Below are 20,630 nucleotides of genomic sequence, written 5' to 3'. Positions count from 1 at the left end.
AAAGCACCTGCTACGAATACCGCCAAAAACTAAATGTCAAAACTATCACGTTCTCGGTGTTGCCACAATTGAAAAACAAACTTCTTGTTGAAATACCCTTCTACTGTACGTATGTATATATTTTTTGTATGGTTGGTTGGTTTGTATTGTCGCCCTGGATGGTTCAGATTTACAAAAACCATCCAAATTAAAAAAAAAAAAAAAATTCTTTGTCTTTCATTTCATACTTTCCCCTAGTATATATATATTTAAATCTAAGCATTATTTATAACTGCGCTAACTTCAATTCGAATTAAATGAAAGACATTCCATCTCCTCACAGACGGATCTCGTATACCTAATATAATAAAACACATTATACCTGCCAATGTATCCAGCTTGCGGTCCGATGCCATTGCGCTCGTCCATCACCCGTTGCGGCTGGTTGTTGACTACCTTACCGTCATCGTTGCCCTTCCATGTACCGTCATCTTCCTTGAAAGATGCTCCCCTGAAACCGAAACACCATAACATGTTATGGGACAATTTTGTGACGTTTTGGATAGTTGAGGTTTTATCTAGCAACCCCCGCATGGAATATATATAAAAGTATAATTAGATACAGATAGATACATTAAGATGAATACTATAACATGTTTTATGTATATACATAAACCTTCTTAAATACTTCTCTACCTTTCGATGAAAACCGCCATAAAATCCGTTACTAACTTTTAAAGACAAAACTTCTATATGACACCATAGTTACCGAAATTAGTCCTTAAGCAGAATATACATATACAGTCAAACCTGGGTAAGTGAGAGAACTCTATAAGTGAGAGAACTCTATAAGTGAGAGTAATAACTAATAGCCGGGACCCGTCATTTTAAGCTCCCAAAACCTCTATTAGCGAGAAACAGAAACCTCTGTAAGAGAGAGTCGTTTTTCCCTCCTGGACCTCCGTAAGTGAGACTGCTAGTTATCTATACCTCTATAAGTGACAGTCGAGCTTGATCAAGCAATATTCGATAAAATTTATGAGATAGAGAAATCATTCAAATTACAAAAACAGAAACCCAAACGAAATTGACGGATTTTTTTAAGTGTAAATAAAATATAAATGTTGTGCACATTATGCACATAATTTTATCATATTACATATTTACTACATTCGTACTTGCCGTGACTTGTTATTGCTGCGTACCTCTATAAGAGAGAAACGCTACCCATGTACCTGCATTAGCGAGAAACTCGGGTTAGTGAGAAACCTTTATAAGCGAGAATGAGATTGTTCTCCCTTGAACTCTCGCTTATCCAGGTTCGACTGTATACAATATTTAGTTAGAAATAAAAACGCGTTTTGAAATAAACGTAGGGGGCCTCATAGCCTAGCGGTCTTATTAAGTAGCAGCTAGGTGAGGAGTACCGGGATCGATTCCCGGTTCGAGGGCAAGTATTAAATTAATTTAAATTTGTTCTCGGCCTTTGGGAGGGTTGTGCGGTACCGGGCGAGTGCTTAAACCGTACATGGAGGACACGGTCGAATTTCTAAAGACAAGCATGAATTATAAAAAATCCTATACTTGACGCTGGCTAATGCACAAATCGTGCCAGAGCCATAAAAAAAAATAAACGTACTTGTTACAAGGCAACACGCAGATACCACAGCACTTCTCCATTCCAGACAGATTCTTCTCGGCCTCACGCATATCTGCATTTATCTGATCCATCCCCTCCTCAATTCTATCCAATTGCTCTGTTTACACAAATGATTACTAAGTATCGTCCCTTCAAAAGCTTCAGGTATAAAAGCATGTAACATTTTTCGCGACTCTTCGTGTTTTCGTAAATTCTCAACGCTCTCGACAAATACCAGAAAAAGTGTGAGACATTCTTCAAATTCCTTTTATAGTGCAATCTGTTTTTGATTAATTTTTTACAGTGTCACAGTCATTCTGGTTTAACAAAATCTAATTTAACTTTTACCTTGATAAAATGATGTATGTGCGGAATCTAAGTGATATCAAATACTGAAAACTAACATTTAGATCAAGTAGTAAATACTACTCATGCAGTCAACAGCTTAAAATCGTGCATAGCTAGATGCGTGAGAGAAAAACAAAAAAAATGATTTTTCAATTAAATCTCCAAACCTTCGGAGGTTCATTTATATCTATTTTAATATATGGTGATGACATTTTACCTCTAGTTATCCATATATTTTATTGTTAGCATATTTCCAATCGTAAAATTCAATGAACTTTCATAAACTGGTATTTTAGACAAAGCCTTACTAATGAGGAAGTAGTTCTACTGGATGCTTACCGCCCTGTTCATCCAGCATGACCAGGGTTTTCATGCCCACCTCGTGACTCTACAACACAACAATGACGTCACTATAGCTCGCCAATGAGAGGGCAGGCTGCGACACCTCGCCCCGCATCTCGGTATAGTAAACTTAAAATGATAACAAAAAAAAAACAAAATACATGAATATGATCACGGTGAGTCGCAGTTCGGCGGGCGGCCGCTCCTCTGTGAAATGATCTGAGCAAGTCAGCGTTAAAGCCATTATTGGATGAGTGATAGCAAGTGGTTCGTGGGCGGGGCCGCCCGCCGCAGACACTGATCGCATCGAGCTAACAGTAACAGACCTACTGCACTAACATTAATAGTACGCTGCTAGCCATGTAGATGAAGGCGGATACCATAAATACTCTACACGTCAACACACAATCGGTCAACGCGCAAACATATACCGCATAAAGAGAAGAGAGATTCGGAAAGATAAATAAATATACCTATAAAAAGCGTTCCGATCGACAATAACGGAAACTAAACAGATTGCGCAGCTCATTCAAATTAAATCTTCAGCAAAGGATAGATAGTAATAGTTTTGGCGACAATTAGCAACGAACGGCCATCGGGCTTCTCTATTTACACTATGTTGTCATAATCATCCCCATCGAAACATAGAAACATACGCAACATCGATCTGAGATAAGTCGTTAAGAGAAACGTCAAAGAAAAACAAAGAGATTAATTTATTATACTGCACATTCAACACAGACGTTCTCACGACTCGACTACCCACGTTCAAGTTAACTCTTACCGCCCTGGTGACTCAACATATGAAGCGCTTGCCCCCCGGCGTCCTCGCTCTATACATAAAATACAAATCAAAATAATATCGCAGGAGAGAGTATCGGGGGTGTTGGGTGGGTCGGGTGCTGAGTGCGCGGTGCCAGAGAGGCCGCACGGGTGCTGCGTGCGCGGTTCAGCGGCGGTCAGCGGCGCGGACGCCCTACGCGGCGTGCGGCGTGCAGCGAGCGCTGAGCGACGCGCGGCCGGCGGACTTCTTCCTCTCTCCGTCGTTCTTCTTTTGCCCCTCCGCCGACCGCGACCGCTCGGCGCTAACACACACTACTCGAACAACATGCATGCAGTGAAGCTTGCAGGTAAAACCAGATTAAAGTCGTATTTGTGCTCAGTTTTCCATGATTTATGAATAATTTTGTGTGATGTTAAGAGTCGTGCGTTGAGGAGAAGCGTTTCGAATTTACTTCAGACGATTTTTTCGGTTATGTGATTTAAGTAAGTCGAGTTTATTATTTGATATGCGGAATGTAAAAGTATCGTACGATCAGATAACAATTAGCTTGTATGTTTTATTCGAATAGGCCGGCGTCGACGTTGAAAATAGCACTCGCTGTCGAGTTGTGCAAAGTTGTGTAACTACATAACGAAAAAAATATGCAGAGATGGAGGCATTCCTGTTTAGAGCGGTTTAGATGTAAAGTTAATGTAACAGTTTCTCGGAAGCCAGCATCTTTGCACGAAAAATACAAAATGTAATCTTTAAATAGCGGTGAATCTCCCCTTGATTATTACCAAACCCATTTCGGCTGAGCGATCCAACATGGTTAGCGAAAGGTAAAATAGACAAAACTGTAAGTAACTTAGTGTTGCAATTTGCATTTCACTCACCTCCCTGGTCATCTAGAGCGACCAGAGTTCGTATGCCGGCCTCCTTGCTCTAAACCAGCCGCAGAAACAAAAAGTCAGAGAGCATGTTAGTTGTGAGGGGTATAGTGGAGTGAATGGACAGTGGACGGACGAGGTGGCTCGACGCTGCGGCACTCGAGCATCAGTGTTCAGTACTTGGTATTTAGTGTTGGAAGGGCATTTCCGACTGCCTCAACGTAACAGTCTGAAGATGCCCTAAGTCTGAACAGTGTTGAGTGATGCGAGTTGGCACTGTGTCTTCGGAACATTAGTACAGACAAGTTAGTGATACATATTAACACAATACATCTAATGTTACAAAAACAAAACAAATTATATAATATACGTGAACGATAAAATAGGGATCAAACAAAAATATCTATTAACGATAAAGTATTCGACTGTTCTGTATTTGTTGTGAGAGTTTGCAAGGTGTAACTCGATATATCTGTTGGAGTCGTGGCACGTGTACTGCCCACATAGTTATTTATGTAAATGTCGAGAAGGCATGAAATCATACATAAAAGATACAGTCAACAACAGACAGCAGCCACTACACAGAGACCTAGGACAGAAACTAAAAGAAGAAAGAAACAATAGACATGTTGGATTATTTGTTAAATTTGAGATTTGAGAAAATAATGGGCAGAAGTTGCCAGTGATAATCCAACTCAGGAATAAAGTGCATTCGGAAGGTGTAATGCCAGAACGGCAGACAGTGGAAGATGGCTTCAGAAAGATTTTATTCGGACAGCAAGCCCAAGCATTTAAGACTATGTTGAACGAAAGCGCAATTTCGAACCAAATCTTGGCTAGAGGGTTGATAGACGCTAAAGGGAACTTGGATATTTCTATGATGGGCTTTCATGCTATGGAGAGAACTAAACCGGTCAATAGGATTTGACAGTTAAATTATTCTTAGTGTATATGTAAATTTGGATTCTAATTACAAAAAATTAACTGTCAATTCCAAAATAGAAAGAGGATATGCCAATCCACACGTAGTTTTGGTTAAACACTACGAACAACACAAAGGGCTAAAAGATTCTAACATTTGGACACATTTAGGCACGGATCATGCAACACCCATTAACGATAAAATAAATATTTATAATAAAATAAAATATGCGTAAGAACGAAAAATAACTGTATATAAATCATATAAACAGCTAGAGAATATACATACACATCGAAATAACACTAGCGACATCGAAACACAAAGGCCAAGGATAGCAGAGGCTGCGCCCTAGGGTTCGGGGGGCTTTGGGGCAAACCGAATGGGGATACGGGCTACCCAAGACACTTCCGCAATACCCCTCACTCCCTCGCATCGAGAACACCTCTCTCACAGATGGTCAAATAATCACATAACCAATGGAATAAATCAACAAAACTTGGGAACTATCGGGGAAACAAAACTTACGGAAAATGAAACACGTCTGAAGTAACAAATCCAAATCTAGCAATTTAATCGATTCTTCTTATTATAGACATTATCTGAAATTTCGAACTGCATATTAAAGAAATTGTAGGGTCATTACGTAAGGTATTCTCGACTGCCTTTACGAGAATTGAAAATTATAATCTATCGGCAGATTATTTATCCAATAATTATTATCAAGTTAATCTTAAAGTTAACACATATAATGTGGAGAGAGACGTACCTCCTCGCATAGTTGCATCATACGCCGAGTTGATTCCAGTGACTGAAATTCAGAGAAAATCGATTACTATGGAATATTAAATGATATATTATATACAAGCCTATATACTTTTACGTATGATATTGTTATGAAAACTTTCGATACTCGAAATTTTTAACCACCTTAGTGATTTCAGTCGCTTGATTTGTTCAGCACTTTGAGTTCACCAATTTTTTGTATTGGAAACGGAAATATATTTCGTGCTTCACTTGGGAATTTTGTGACTACTTTTTCAGACACGATTTTCTCCCTTCTGACCACACTCACCACCCTAATTTTCTCCTCCCTTGTATTGTACGTGTCCATACAAATCGTTAAAATATTTTACCAAAATTTCGAGACATCTCAGAAATCGCATCTAGCTAAATGCTTTGTATTATTGATGGAATTTAATAAGACCAACACACAAAGAGTTTTTAGTTTACCTTTCTTTACTTTTAAGTATGGCTTAAACTGGATATATTGTAATATGTAATATGGCTGTTAATATTCATACCTCATCAGTAACTTCGCCGGCTCGTAATTGGAGTTGTTCCAACTCGCTGCGCGGCGCGCCATTTTCGGCTGGTGGTGTGGCTGCAGGCATCCTGAAACAAACAGCATGTGATATTAGAAAAACAGAGAAATATTTGTTATAAGTAGATTAGTTCTAAAATAAATAATAGTTTAAAAAAAAACTAAAAAAACACGCTTTTAAAGCACATCAAACTAAAAACTGAAAAATAATTCTTAATTTAGGCTGAAAATGGTAATGAACAAAAAATTCTGGTATTATTGTGAAAAAGCGTGGGTTGCTCGATAGACGAAAAATATGGCACAGAGCGCCATTGAATGAAATGAAAAATTGAATGATTGGATATACGTAATAAATGACTTACGCCATCAATTACTCAGGTAATGAGATTACACATTGCGTAAGCTTAGATTTGCTATGGTTCTGAGCTCGACTTCGATGAATTTATATTTCCATTACTTTACCTGATGTTCCTAAATTCCTATTTGAATAAATTAACATATGTTTTTCCTAAGAAAAGAAAATTTAGCTGAAACTTTCTCTAAGTTTGTCTATATCGATGCGATATTACTTTATGTCATTTCAAACCCTTTTTTAATACATTTCAATCATTTATATATACCAATAATATTCAATCTGTTACAATACAGTCTTGGACTAGTGCTGACATTCTATTAACTCAGCATTTCCCATCGAGAGACTAATAGACCACAAGCCCATGAACAAAAAATACCTGTGAAATGACCCAACCTGAATTACGCTTAGAAGGCTGTTACTATATCTGAAAATAGCTCTGAGCACTATGCCGTCATTTCTGAGCGGTACATGTGAGTACGTGAGTGAATGGATTTTCTCAGGTACAATGGGGGAATTTCGACTAATTATTAATGTACGGCTTTGTTATTAGTGTATAGATGATTAAAAATAAATGTCGAAAAACCTAGTGCCGTACAAAAGTGATGGTGCCGGAAGTCGGTGCAAATTTTTAATTCGACGACAGTTGCAGAAGCAATATAGGTCATTTATTACTGTACGGCATTTGTGTGATTCCTTTTGGACACATATACAGATACTTTACCCGTAAACGCCGTACATATTCCCAGCGGAGCGGTCGAAAGCCAAGGGTCGCAACATATGTCTGATTAGCATATAGGTGATGATGATATGAAACAACATAGTATTTTAAAGTATTTTCTTCTTAAGTAACATAGTATTTTAAAAGAAAGTAACAGCGTGAATATATCTTTTTAATCAAATTAAAAACATTATCTATCGTATTCGGCCTAAAAAATCCCCTACGAGTCTGTTACTTTAGAAAAGTTATTAGGTTTTGGCCATTCTTTCGATTGGCATCATAAAAGTAGGGGTGTTTTTTTTTTAATTTAAGCCGGTTCGATTTCCAGATGAGGCAAGTAGTTTTAAAAAAATCTTTGAATGCAGAATTACTAACTTTTCAAAATAACATAAAGTCTTCTTTTAGTAAAATACCCTATCTGCGATATTTAAGGTACTTTCCCTTCATGTCTCATAACTTTGGGACGCCCTGTATTATATTTTTATTTTTGTTATAAATATTTTTCCTTTACCTCTCTCTGCTGGTACGATAAGGCTGTAAATATACTTTACAGCCTTATGGTAGTATACTCAGATATGTACAGTTATTAATGACCTTAAGGGACACCTCAAACGTCGTCGAAGTTTTTATCAGCTGTAAAGAATAATCTGGAGTAAAATGTACGGCATCTGGTTTTTTTTGTTTATTTATATTTGTTACATATAAAATAACAATAATCTTTGAAAATATTACTCCCCATATTACTCTAGGAGCATTTGAAAAGTCATCTAAATTTCGGAAATTTCATATATTTTTTATCATAATATTTTTATTTGTTACCATTTATAATGAACGGCTATAATGTACAACGGTAATATTTAGTAACATTATGTAAAAAAACAAGTTGCCGTACATTATTCTCTGATCTTACAGCAGTAAGAACTTGGTAAATCCTGAAATTTCGATAAATATTTAATTACACAAATATTAACTATAATATTTGGACGGCATAATTATGAAACATTATTGTCCGTGTTAAATAATATTTTGAACATGTTGCCGTACATTTTACAATGACCTTAGGGTATATGGGTGTAGGGGTAGGGTTCCGACCCTTGGCTTTCGACCGCTCTGCTGGAAATATGTACGGCGTTTACGGGTAAAGTATCTGTATATGTGTCCAAAAGGAATCACACAAATGCCGTACAGTAATAAATGAACTATATTGCTTCTGCAACTGTCGTCGAATTAAAAATTTGCACCGACTTCCGGCACCATCACTTTTGTACGGCACTAGGTTTTTCGACATTTATTTTTAATCATCTATACACTTATAACAAAGCCGTACATTAATAATTAGTCGAAATTCCCCCATTGTACTTGAGAAAGTCCATTCACTCACGTACTCACATGTACCGCTCAGAAATGACGGCATAGTGCTCAGAGCTATTTTCAGATATAGTAACAGCCTTCTAAGCGTAATTCAGGTTGGGTCATTTCACAGGTATTTTTTGTTCATGGGCTTGTGGTCTATAAGAAAAATACAAAGTTATTCAGTATCATCCGTCACGGACATTGTCGCTCAATCGTAATATTTTAAATATTATAAACACCAAGTGCGCAGTAATTAGGGTGATGAACAAAGGATATATACGTCTTTCTGTTAGGACTGACCCAATCATTGGGTTTAAAAAAAATGTGTTAAGGAAACTAATGAACTTTATACTTCACAAAATATTTGAAAAATAACATTTAAAATGCAGTGTTGGCCTAGTGGTTTCTACGTGCGACCCTTGAGTCGAAGGTTCGATCCCGGCTGTATACCAATGGATCTTCTGTCTATGTCCGCATTTAACTCGCTTGTACTGTGAAAGAAAACATCGTGGTGAAACCGTCATACCTTAGACCCAAAAAGTCTCGACTTGCCTATTATCTAAAAGTTTGTACCGCCAAAGTTTTATTTTGTGTATTCAAATACAATGTTTGAATAGAACCCCTAATACCTAATACTCACGGGAGATGCCGTGCCTACGCTGTAATCGACACGCCAAGGTAACATAATTTATCAGTCTGGTCAAAATGGCTTTTTATTTCATAAATTATAACCTTAACTACTTTAATTTTGACTGGTTATCACAATCGATTAACTTACTATTTAGATCATATGCAGTACTAAAGCCTATGCAAGAGGACTTTTCGGAAAACCAATACAATCATTATTAATTTTAAATAGAATTACTGAAAGTAATCTAATATATAAAATTCTCGTGTCACAGTTTTCGTTGCCATACTCCTCCGAAACGGCTTGACCGATTTTGATGAAATTTTTTGTGCTTATCCGGTATCTATGAGAATCGGCCAACATCTATTTTTCATCCCCCTAAATGTTAGGGGTACTCCACCCCAAAAAAAATTTATTTATTTGTTAGACAAAATCTTAAATTTCTATTTTTTTATGATACAGCATTAAAAAATACATACAACCCTTAATTTTTACCCCTCTACGATCAACCCCGTTTTTTTATTATAAATGATATAGGTACATGGCAAAACGACCTTTGCCCGGTCAGCTAGTTTAAAATAAAAATACTATTACATATATTTTGAAAAAAGTTTAAATTAACATGTGAAAGAAACACGAAACTTTTTTACCGAACCATAAGAATTAGTAACAACCAAACGCGTATTTTCGAAAGAAACAAGCAAATCGACTTAATTTTTTAAAATCACCTAAAAACGCACATTTATACACCACACCTTACAAAGCAAACTATTTTTTATTTAAAAACTGTAAATATTATTTTCATTTTAAAAAAATATGTGGGTTATCAATAAAATGTTAACAAATAGTTTTTTGAGATTTATTTACACGCGAGATATTAAGTTTTTTTTTGTGTAGATATGTGTCTTGTTTCAGAGGCACGCTTTGAGTCAGCTGGGAAACACGAAAGGAAGTACGAAAATAAATAAAAACCTTAAACTTAGGTTTCTTAAAGACCGGAAAAAAAAAAAAAAATAAGCACACTCGAGGTCATGCAATAAAACTAAACACTGTACAGAGTACTGGCAATGCCTTATTGAACTCCTTCCCAAACAGGGAGGTATGGGTATGGTATAGGCCATTATGGAATAAACGCACTGAAAGTTTTATCTTGGCCTCTTAATTTCAAAAACAAAGGTTTAGTCTTAGATGCTGTTCTCACTTGGCTTTGTCCCGTGTACTACAGTACAAGGCTCATAAATCGATCCTTAGCTAAAGTAAACGGCTACCAAACATAATAATAATAAGGACCAAACCATACTTTACTATAGAACTTTGACCTATAAATGCATTGTGGTTTTATTTCTACGCCAACAAAGTTGTTGGTTATGAAATAAAAAAAAAACAAAACGCCCGCAAACAATATGAAAAGCCTGAAATAACGTTGCTTGTTCTGTAGCAGACAGTTTCATTATAATTCAAGTCAACATTGAACTTGATAGTGAGATACTGCGTCATAACCTGAATGACAATTCTCGAGTATATTTCCACCCCTTTCATAAATTTGCGAAATTATTATTATATAGCCTTCGTGACTTAGTTAACACTCGTGGCAAATAACTCAAAGGTCATCGCGATCAATTGTTTCGGCTTGGGACACACTGGTTAAGATTCAGAGTCTTAGGCTGATATTTAAAAACGATACTTTTTTACGAGGTTACGGACTACACCCAAACGAACGGAAGAGCGGAACCTATTTAATAGTTAATAACATCAAAATCAAAGACCGTTTACATAATAAAACCCCATTTAACGAACGAATTACACCTGTGATATCTGTGATAATACAATTTAAATCATTTGTTTTTCTTTAAAGTATCCTTAATCATAAAACCAACCAATTCAGTCACTATTTAACAAAACAGCGTAAAAATCATTAAGAATTTATTGCCAGTTCTTCTCGTCCGTTCTACGCCTTTGACTCTAGAACTGGGTAAATGTAAACTTTCACGTACACTACATCGTCATATTTTAAAAGTGGGCCTATGTAAGTCGTGTTTACACAAACAAGGAAACAATCTAATATCCCCTTGGACTTGAGTTCGTGACTTGAAAAGTAGAACCATAGAATAGCAAATCAAAAGGGAAAGTTAAGATTTACGAAAACAAGCCGTCGAGTGTTTGCTCGTAAAATTTTCAGCATGCAATGGCGTGCTCTCGACCCGACCTTTGAATTTTAATGACGGAAAGAACAACTTATAGTTAATTTAGATGGCTTTGACTTATAAACTTAACTGTAAAATAAAATTTGTAAGAGAATATTAAAGTAATATTTTTTATGTATGTTCATGATTTTCTAGTTATGTATATTTTTAATACGTGTTAGTCTAGGGTGAGCTAGTATAAGCCTGCATGTCCGGGAAAATTTTACTTCAGCTGTTAGAAGACGGTACTTTTATTCTAACAAATCTCCATACTATATACTTGCGTCTGTCAAATCAAATACGTTTTTGACATACGAGAGTCACACCAAGGGTTAAATTTACTAAATATGAGGGTACATCTTATTTTTAAATCGTAGAAGCTTACTTAGAGCATTAAACATAGTTGTTTCACACAACACCAGAAAAGAAATTCGGATATGAAATGAATATAGATATTGCAACTATAGTATCATAAATCGTATTTAGTTCTAATTATTTATTTAGGAAACAAAACAGATACATATCTATAAAATAAAACATAAAATTAACATATTGGATATATCCACAAAAAGTTTCACTGATAAAAATAAGATACAAAGCAAATCATGACAGCAAAGTAGACAATACAACACAAATTCTATAGATCATGACAACGACATGCTAGTAGATATAATAAAGAAGAAAGTTACAAGGCTTAGGACAATAATAGTTGTTTTAACTTATTCTTAAATGAGGCAGTATAGGAGTGACAAAAAGTCGATATTAGTGGTTGAATCCAAAGTAGAACACATTCTGTGAAGAGGCTCGCGGAACCCAATGTTGGTTCTGGGAGTCGGAAGGTTAAACTTTCGGTGCGAGCGTAAAGACTATAGGTATGACGAATATTTTACAAAACCAATAAAATATGTACCAATAATAATGTCATAGAACCCTCATCATAATAAAACCTTGACCTTGACAAGGGAGAAATATCCTTTCATTTCGGGCTAAATTTACTGTATTTTATAATATACGGAAACTGAATTCATGAAAACATACTTGTGAAATAGTCTCAGCTAGAGATGGCACACGACTTGTGTAAAATCAATAGACGCGCGCATCGCCCCCAGGCAGACCTCAACCTCCAACCACTTCAATAGCACAACCTTTCATGCACTTATTTATAAATTTATCTTTCCTGCTTTAAAATTAAACTCTTATTCGTTTTTTAAATCTCTATTTGCTATTACGAGCTACAGATTTACGTGTAATTTGTTGTTTATTAAAAATACCGATTATTTTCCATTTGAATTTGTCGAATTACGGATCGCAAATTTTAATTAAATTTGTATTTTTGGAGGTTGTGAGGATGGGTCGTATAAAGTAAGATGGTTACTTAGCGGGTTCGGGGCATTTTGAAAAACGGGTATGGTCAAATACGTATGTCAAAGTAGGAGCAAGCATTTCCGTGTTCGGTAATATGGTTGGGTAGAATTCGAGATCAAACTTCGAGGCTTGGAGTCTAGCTAGACTAATATTTTTAAGTCCAAAGTTGATGTATTAAATCATTTTTTAACCGGCATATATCTTATAAATGATATTTTATGTATGTGGAATCTCAGTATAAAATTTAAAACGAATTCAGTTCTAAGCTATCTATTTTCGCGCTGCCACTGAGTTACTTAATGTTTATTTGCGAAAACGCGAGAACCATGAATATTACGTTACACAATAAATTTAATCAGTGTAAGTTTAATAAAGCAGAAAAGCTATTGTCATATGTATTTTCTTTGCGCAGTGTTGATCTAGTGGCTTCAGCATGCGACTCTCATCCCTGAGGTAGTATGTTCGATCCTCGGCTGTGAACCTATGATCAATCATGAATCATCATCATATCGATTACATTATCATTGCTATCGCCACAATATACTAATTATCTTTTTAATTAGAATATATTTGTTGCAGATAGCATGCAGGTTCGTATGTTCTATTGGCATAGAATTATATGTGTGATCTGATTAAATGTATAAAATAATTTATAACATAAATAAAGGAAATGGGTCTCGGTAGTTACAACGCCTTTAAAGATTCTAATGTCAATGTCAATTTTAAAGATTCTAATAAAATTTCATTACGGATTGATACGATCGCTTCCATATTAGGCTGATTACACTATATATTATTATATTTTGTGCTATCAAACATATTTGTGTGTTATGGTGCGGCGACATATGCTTAATTAAATAATTTGCCTCAAAATATTCTTGGCTTTCAGTTATCGAAACGACCCGAATATCCGCTTGTAACTGAAAAATTGCCAAACGCCCTATATCGTCGAAAAACTTTAAATTGGACCACTATAACAACGTTTTAAATTGGAGTATTCATCATAAAAGGAAACGGTTGTGCCAGCAAAAATTAATATAAACATTAAATATAAATTGACAACAAAAATTTATTTAATTTATTACGGATAATCTGAGCATCAGACGGTTGGCAACTAGCAGAAAAATATATAATTATAGATAAAACTAAAAATTTTAATTGAAGTTGACATAACGTAAGTGCCCGCGCTCAATGATTATTAATTCAACATAAACTATCCTAAATCAAAATTCTTAATCTTTATATCTGGTAAATTCAAGTGTACACTTGTTATATAACTTTTTCTCATTTTATAAAGCTATTATTATAGCCAAAGGATGTCATCTGACCTCAACTTAACCTATATTCAAAGTTTAGTGCTTGGCATAAAAAGGTCATGTATAAAAAAACTGAGAAGCAAACAAAGGAAAATAGAAAAGCTCGAGGCGCAACTTTCTAGGAAAATCCGAGACTAAGAATTGTGACGTAATTGAGAAAAACTTTGCATCAATAATACATTTCTTCTTCTGAGAAACAATTTTTATTATTTCTGCTTTTACCATGCAGTACCTACTACAAAATCCGCTTTTTCCTTCCCTCCTTATTTAGAATATAATATTTAAAAAATAACTACAATCATATAAAAAGATTTCCTAAAAGCTCAAATGAAGTACATTTGAAAGAGATTATTTTAATTCAATTAAAAAGGGTAGAAGGGATGAGGAAATTGCCCGTTTAAGAGATGATTTCAGTATATATTGAATACTTGAAGGCTGGTTGAGTCTTTTATATCATGGTTTATTTAATGCTCTGATATCTAAAAGCCATAGCAACTAATGAACATGACTTGGTTATAAAACCAAAAATCAATAAAAACAATTTACTATCTTAAAATAACAAATAATTTAAATATGTACCATTAGTGGTACACGAATGATTATTAAATAGGTATTACTGAAGTGGAGAAGGTGGGACGTTGTATGTTGAATACTGACCCCACTTTATACTATTAAGTGTAATTGGTGTTAAGTTGGTATCCTTGTAATTTGAATTTATGTAACTTTATTATCATTTCAAATAATCCTTTTTTGCCCTGAGTACAAGAAATGTATCTAGCAAGTATTCAGAGGTCAAATACTAAAAGCATTCAAATTTACATATCTCTGCACGGCAGTTAGTATTTTCATGTTAATAAGGTGAGGTAACCGAGTGGAAAATGTTGGTTTTTGTACTTATACTTAATGATATATTTTGTTAAAATATTATGTGGTTAAAGTAGTAAGCTACTTATTTATAATGCATATATGTACTTAGTGTTCAGAGAGTATTGTTTTATATTACGGTAGTTGGGATCTAGGAAATTTATTTATCCTTATGTTCTATAAAGGAGTGGCCGAGAGTTTATTGCCAGTTCTTCTCTCCCCTTCTACGCCCTTGATTTGAAAACTGGCAGTAAATGTAAAATTAGAAGCATTAATATGTATTTCTTTACTGACAAGTCATAAGTGTACATTATGTTACGCATGTGATTAAATGATTTTTTACTTTACTATGTAGCATATAGTTCTTATGTGTATGTTAACTTATGCAAGAGACATAAAGTCACTAGTTACTTATAGCATGATATCTATTTATTCATGAATCACAAACTCCTACATTGATAAGTTACATTAATGTACTACTAAATTTAATCCAAATATTATACTTTATTATGATGGATATTAGATAAAAATGTATTATTGTTTCGGGTTATCTAAGGTTTTCCTTTAATAAACATTGTGAACCTACATAGTTAAAGACAGAGTTCAAGTTATAACCAAAAGATAAGACACATCTTGTATTTTTCTAAATCTTACCTGGGAATTAAAGGTTCCATAGGTTTGTGTTATATATGTATATGTTTAATGAATGTCACAAATATGAATCAGTGATAACTTTTACTTTGACATTTAACAACCACATACAAAATTTCATGATTTTTCAGGCTTTATAAATGTATTGCCACTCCTATAAATACATATTCATTTAAATTACATTTAAAAAATATATCATCAGTGAATATATATTATAATTAAGATTTCTTGCTATTTTTGTTTTACTAAGTTTTATGCTATAAATTAATTAACAGCTTTTAAATATCTTGTTAGTTGTTATAAGCGGCAACCCGATATTGTGTATTATAAGGTATGACGTCATTTGATACAAGTACTCATGATACCATTAGGAATTATTTTATGAACTACTAACATGGTGACAATAGTAGATAATAAATTAAGTCAAATAATCGTCAGTTATTTCTCCTGGAGATATACTATTTACAATATTATATTGATTGTAGTTAAATTAAGAATCAATCATAAAAATAAGATACAAAGCAAATCATGACAGCAAAGTAGACAATACAACACAAATTCTATAGATCATGACAACGACATGCTAGTAGATATAATAAAGAAGAAAGTTACAAGGCTTAGGACAATAATAGTTGTTTTAACTTATTCTTAAATGAGGCAGTATAGGAGTGACAAAAAGTCGATATTAGTGGTTGAATCCAAAGTAGAACACATTCTGTGAAGAGGCTCGCGGAACCCAATGTTGGTTCTGGGAGTCGGAAGGTTAAACTTTCGGTGCGAGCGTAAAGACTATAGGTATGACGAATATTTTACAAAACCAATAAAATATGTACCAATAATAATGTCATAGAACCCTCATCATAATAAAACCTTGACCTTGACAAGGGAGAAATATCCTTTCATTTCGGGCTAAATTTACTGTATTTTATAATATACGGAAACTGAATTCATGAAAACATACTTGTGAAATAGTCTCAGCTAGAGATGGCACACGACTTGTGTAAAATCAATAGACGCGCGCATCGCCCCCAGGCAGACCTCAACCTCCAACCACTTCAATAGCACAACCTTTCATGCACTTATTTATAAATTTATCTTTCCTGCTTTAAAATTAAACTCTTATTCGTTTTTTAAATCTCTATTTGCTATTACGAGCTACAGATTTACGTGTAATTTGTTGTTTATTAAAAATACCGATTATTTTCCATTTGAATTTGTCGAATTACGGATCGCAAATTTTAATTAAATTTGTATTTTTGGAGGTTGTGAGGATGGGTCGTATAAAGTAAGATGGTTACTTAGCGGGTTCGGGGCATTTTGAAAAACGGGTATGGTCAAATACGTATGTCAAAGTAGGAGCAAGCATTTCCGTGTTCGGTAATATGGTTGGGTAGAATTCGAGATCAAACTTCGAGGCTTGGAGTCTAGCTAGACTAATATTTTTAAGTCCAAAGTTGATGTATTAAATCATTTTTTAACCGGCATATATCTTATAAATGATATTTTATGTATGTGGAATCTCAGTATAAAATTTAAAACGAATTCAGTTCTAAGCTATCTATTTTCGCGCTGCCACTGAGTTACTTAATGTTTATTTGCGAAAACGCGAGAACCATGAATATTACGTTACACAATAAATTTAATCAGTGTAAGTTTAATAAAGCAGAAAAGCTATTGTCATATGTATTTTCTTTGCGCAGTGTTGATCTAGTGGCTTCAGCATGCGACTCTCATCCCTGAGGTAGTATGTTCGATCCTCGGCTGTGAACCTATGATCAATCATGAATCATCATCATATCGATTACATTATCATTGCTATCGCCACAATATACTAATTATCTTTTTAATTAGAATATATTTGTTGCAGATAGCATGCAGGTTCGTATGTTCTATTGGCATAGAATTATATGTGTGATCTGATTAAATGTATAAAATAATTTATAACATAAATAAAGGAAATGGGTCTCGGTAGTTACAACGCCTTTAAAGATTCTAATGTCAATGTCAATTTTAAAGATTCTAATAAAATTTCATTACGGATTGATACGATCGCTTCCATATTAGGCTGATTACACTATATATTATTATATTTTGTGCTATCAAACATATTTGTGTGTTATGGTGCGGCGACATATGCTTAATTAAATAATTTGCCTCAAAATATTCTTGGCTTTCAGTTATCGAAACGACCCGAATATCCGCTTGTAACTGAAAAATTGCCAAACGCCCTATATCGTCGAAAAACTTTAAATTGGACCACTATAACAACGTTTTAAATTGGAGTATTCATCATAAAAGGAAACGGTTGTGCCAGCAAAAATTAATATAAACATTAAATATAAATTGACAACAAAAATTTATTTAATTTATTACGGATAATCTGAGCATCAGACGGTTGGCAACTAGCAGAAAAATATATAATTATAGATAAAACTAAAAATTTTAATTGAAGTTGACATAACGTAAGTGCCCGCGCTCAATGATTATTAATTCAACATAAACTATCCTAAATCAAAATTCTTAATCTTTATATCTGGTAAATTCAAGTGTACACTTGTTATATAACTTTTTCTCATTTTATAAAGCTATTATTATAGCCAAAGGATGTCATCTGACCTCAACTTAACCTATATTCAAAGTTTAGTGCTTGGCATAAAAAGGTCATGTATAAAAAAACTGAGAAGCAAACAAAGGAAAATAGAAAAGCTCGAGGCGCAACTTTCTAGGAAAATCCGAGACTAAGAATTGTGACGTAATTGAGAAAAACTTTGCATCAATAATACATTTCTTCTTCTGAGAAACAATTTTTATTATTTCTGCTTTTACCATGCAGTACCTACTACAAAATCCGCTTTTTCCTTCCCTCCTTATTTAGAATATAATATTTAAAAAATAACTACAATCATATAAAAAGATTTCCTAAAAGCTCAAATGAAGTACATTTGAAAGAGATTATTTTAATTCAATTAAAAAGGGTAGAAGGGATGAGGAAATTGCCCGTTTAAGAGATGATTTCAGTATATATTGAATACTTGAAGGCTGGTTGAGTCTTTTATATCATGGTTTATTTAATGCTCTGATATCTAAAAGCCATAGCAACTAATGAACATGACTTGGTTATAAAACCAAAAATCAATAAAAACAATTTACTATCTTAAAATAACAAATAATTTAAATATGTACCATTAGTGGTACACGAATGATTATTAAATAGGTATTACTGAAGTGGAGAAGGTGGGACGTTGTATGTTGAATACTGACCCCACTTTATACTATTAAGTGTAATTGGTGTTAAGTTGGTATCCTTGTAATTTGAATTTATGTAACTTTATTATCATTTCAAATAATCCTTTTTTGCCCTGAGTACAAGAAATGTATCTAGCAAGTATTCAGAGGTCAAATACTAAAAGCATTCAAATTTACATATCTCTGCACGGCAGTTAGTATTTTCATGTTAATAAGGTGAGGTAACCGAGTGGAAAATGTTGGTTTTTGTACTTATACTTAATGATATATTTTGTTAAAATATTATGTGGTTAAAGTAGTAAGCTACTTATTTATAATGCATATATGTACTTAGTGTTCAGAGAGTATTGTTTTATATTACGGTAGTTGGGATCTAGGAAATTTATTTATCCTTATGTTCTATAAAGGAGTGGCCGAGAGTTTATTGCCAGTTCTTCTCTCCCCTTCTACGCCCTTGATTTGAAAACTGGCAGTAAATGTAAAATTAGAAGCATTAATATGTATTTCTTTACTGACAAGTCATAAGTGTACATTATGTTACGCATGTGATTAAATGATTTTTTACTTTACTATGTAGCATATAGTTCTTATGTGTATGTTAACTTATGCAAGAGACATAAAGTCACTAGTTACTTATAGCATGATATCTATTTATTCATGAATCACAAACTCCTACATTGATAAGTTACATTAATGTACTACTAAATTTAATCCAAATATTATACTTTATTATGATGGATATTAGATAAAAATGTATTATTGTTTCGGGTTATCTAAGGTTTTCCTTTAATAAACATTGTGAACCTACATAGTTAAAGACAGAGTTCAAGTTATAACCAAAAGATAAGACACATCTTGTATTTTTCTAAATCTTACCTGGGAATTAAAGGTTCCATAGGTTTGTGTTATATATGTATATGTTTAATGAATGTCACAAATATGAATCAGTGATAACTTTTACTTTGACATTTAACAACCACATACAAAATTTCATGATTTTTCAGGCTTTATAAATGTATTGCCACTCCTATAAATACATATTCATTTAAATTACATTTAAAAAATATATCATCAGTGAATATATATTATAATTAAGATTTCTTGCTATTTTTGTTTTACTAAGTTTTATGCTATAAATTAATTAACAGCTTTTAAATATCTTGTTAGTTGTTATAAGCGGCAACCCGATATTGTGTATTATAAGGTATGACGTCATTTGATACAAGTACTCATGATACCATTAGGAATTATTTTATGAACTACTAACATGGTGACAATAGTAGATAATAAATTAAGTCAAATAATCGTCAGTTATTTCTCCTGGAGATATACTATTTACAATATTATATTGATTGTAGTTAAATTAAGAATCAATCGGAAAAAGAGTACTTACTTGATAATTTAATGTAGGTTGGAAGGCGTGGTCAAAATCCTCAGGTAATAACTGTACACTTAGCAATCACTAAACAGAACACTCTAGCAAAATAATGTGAGGCTTTCTCTTCTCATAAAGGAGTGTTGGTCGATTGAGTCGATGAGGTTAGCCACTGAAATGCGCAATGTTTTGACTATGCGCATTAAGCATAGCCTCGGTTGTCATGCGCGTTGTAATCCTCTTTTTATTATTAGCTTTTATACAGTTCATATATTTTTTATGTATCTAAATTTAAGTTATGATGACTAATTTCTTTATGATTTGTTTCGTGTGAGTAATGCTAATTGTATTGTTTACACCCAAGATTAAATA

General features: G+C 33.8%; 1 protein-coding gene across 5 annotated transcripts in view; it reads right to left on the bottom strand.

Annotated features, from left to right (window-relative positions):
• LOC125054275 (synaptosomal-associated protein 25) overlaps window positions 1-20,630 on the bottom strand; it is a 28,263-nt gene extending 7,633 nt beyond the window's left edge. Inside the window, exons 1-6 of one of the 5 annotated variants that reach the window (XM_047656038.1) lie at window positions 20,277-20,630; window positions 6,185-6,275; window positions 5,650-5,691; window positions 3,968-4,016; window positions 1,619-1,736; window positions 362-490 (exon numbers count right to left, since the gene is read on the bottom strand). In XM_047656038.1, the coding sequence (XP_047511994.1) occupies window positions 362-490; window positions 1,619-1,736; window positions 3,968-4,016; window positions 5,650-5,691; window positions 6,185-6,274 (428 nt within the window). In that variant the 5' untranslated portion in view covers window position 6,275; window positions 20,277-20,630. Of the gene's footprint in view, window positions 1-361; window positions 491-1,618; window positions 1,737-2,305; window positions 2,355-3,967; window positions 4,017-5,649; window positions 5,692-6,184; window positions 6,276-15,640; window positions 15,748-20,276 lie in introns of those variants that run through there. The other 4 variants (XM_047656034.1, XM_047656035.1, XM_047656036.1 and 1 more) reach the window with 4 other exon arrangements.

Source organism: Pieris napi, chromosome 12 (genome assembly GCF_905475465.1).
Source record: "Pieris napi chromosome 12, ilPieNapi1.2, whole genome shotgun sequence".
NCBI lineage: Eukaryota > Metazoa > Arthropoda > Insecta > Lepidoptera > Pieridae > Pieris > Pieris napi.
Note: the sequence above shows the minus strand (reverse complement) of the source record. Positions and strands in the feature narration are given on the sequence as shown.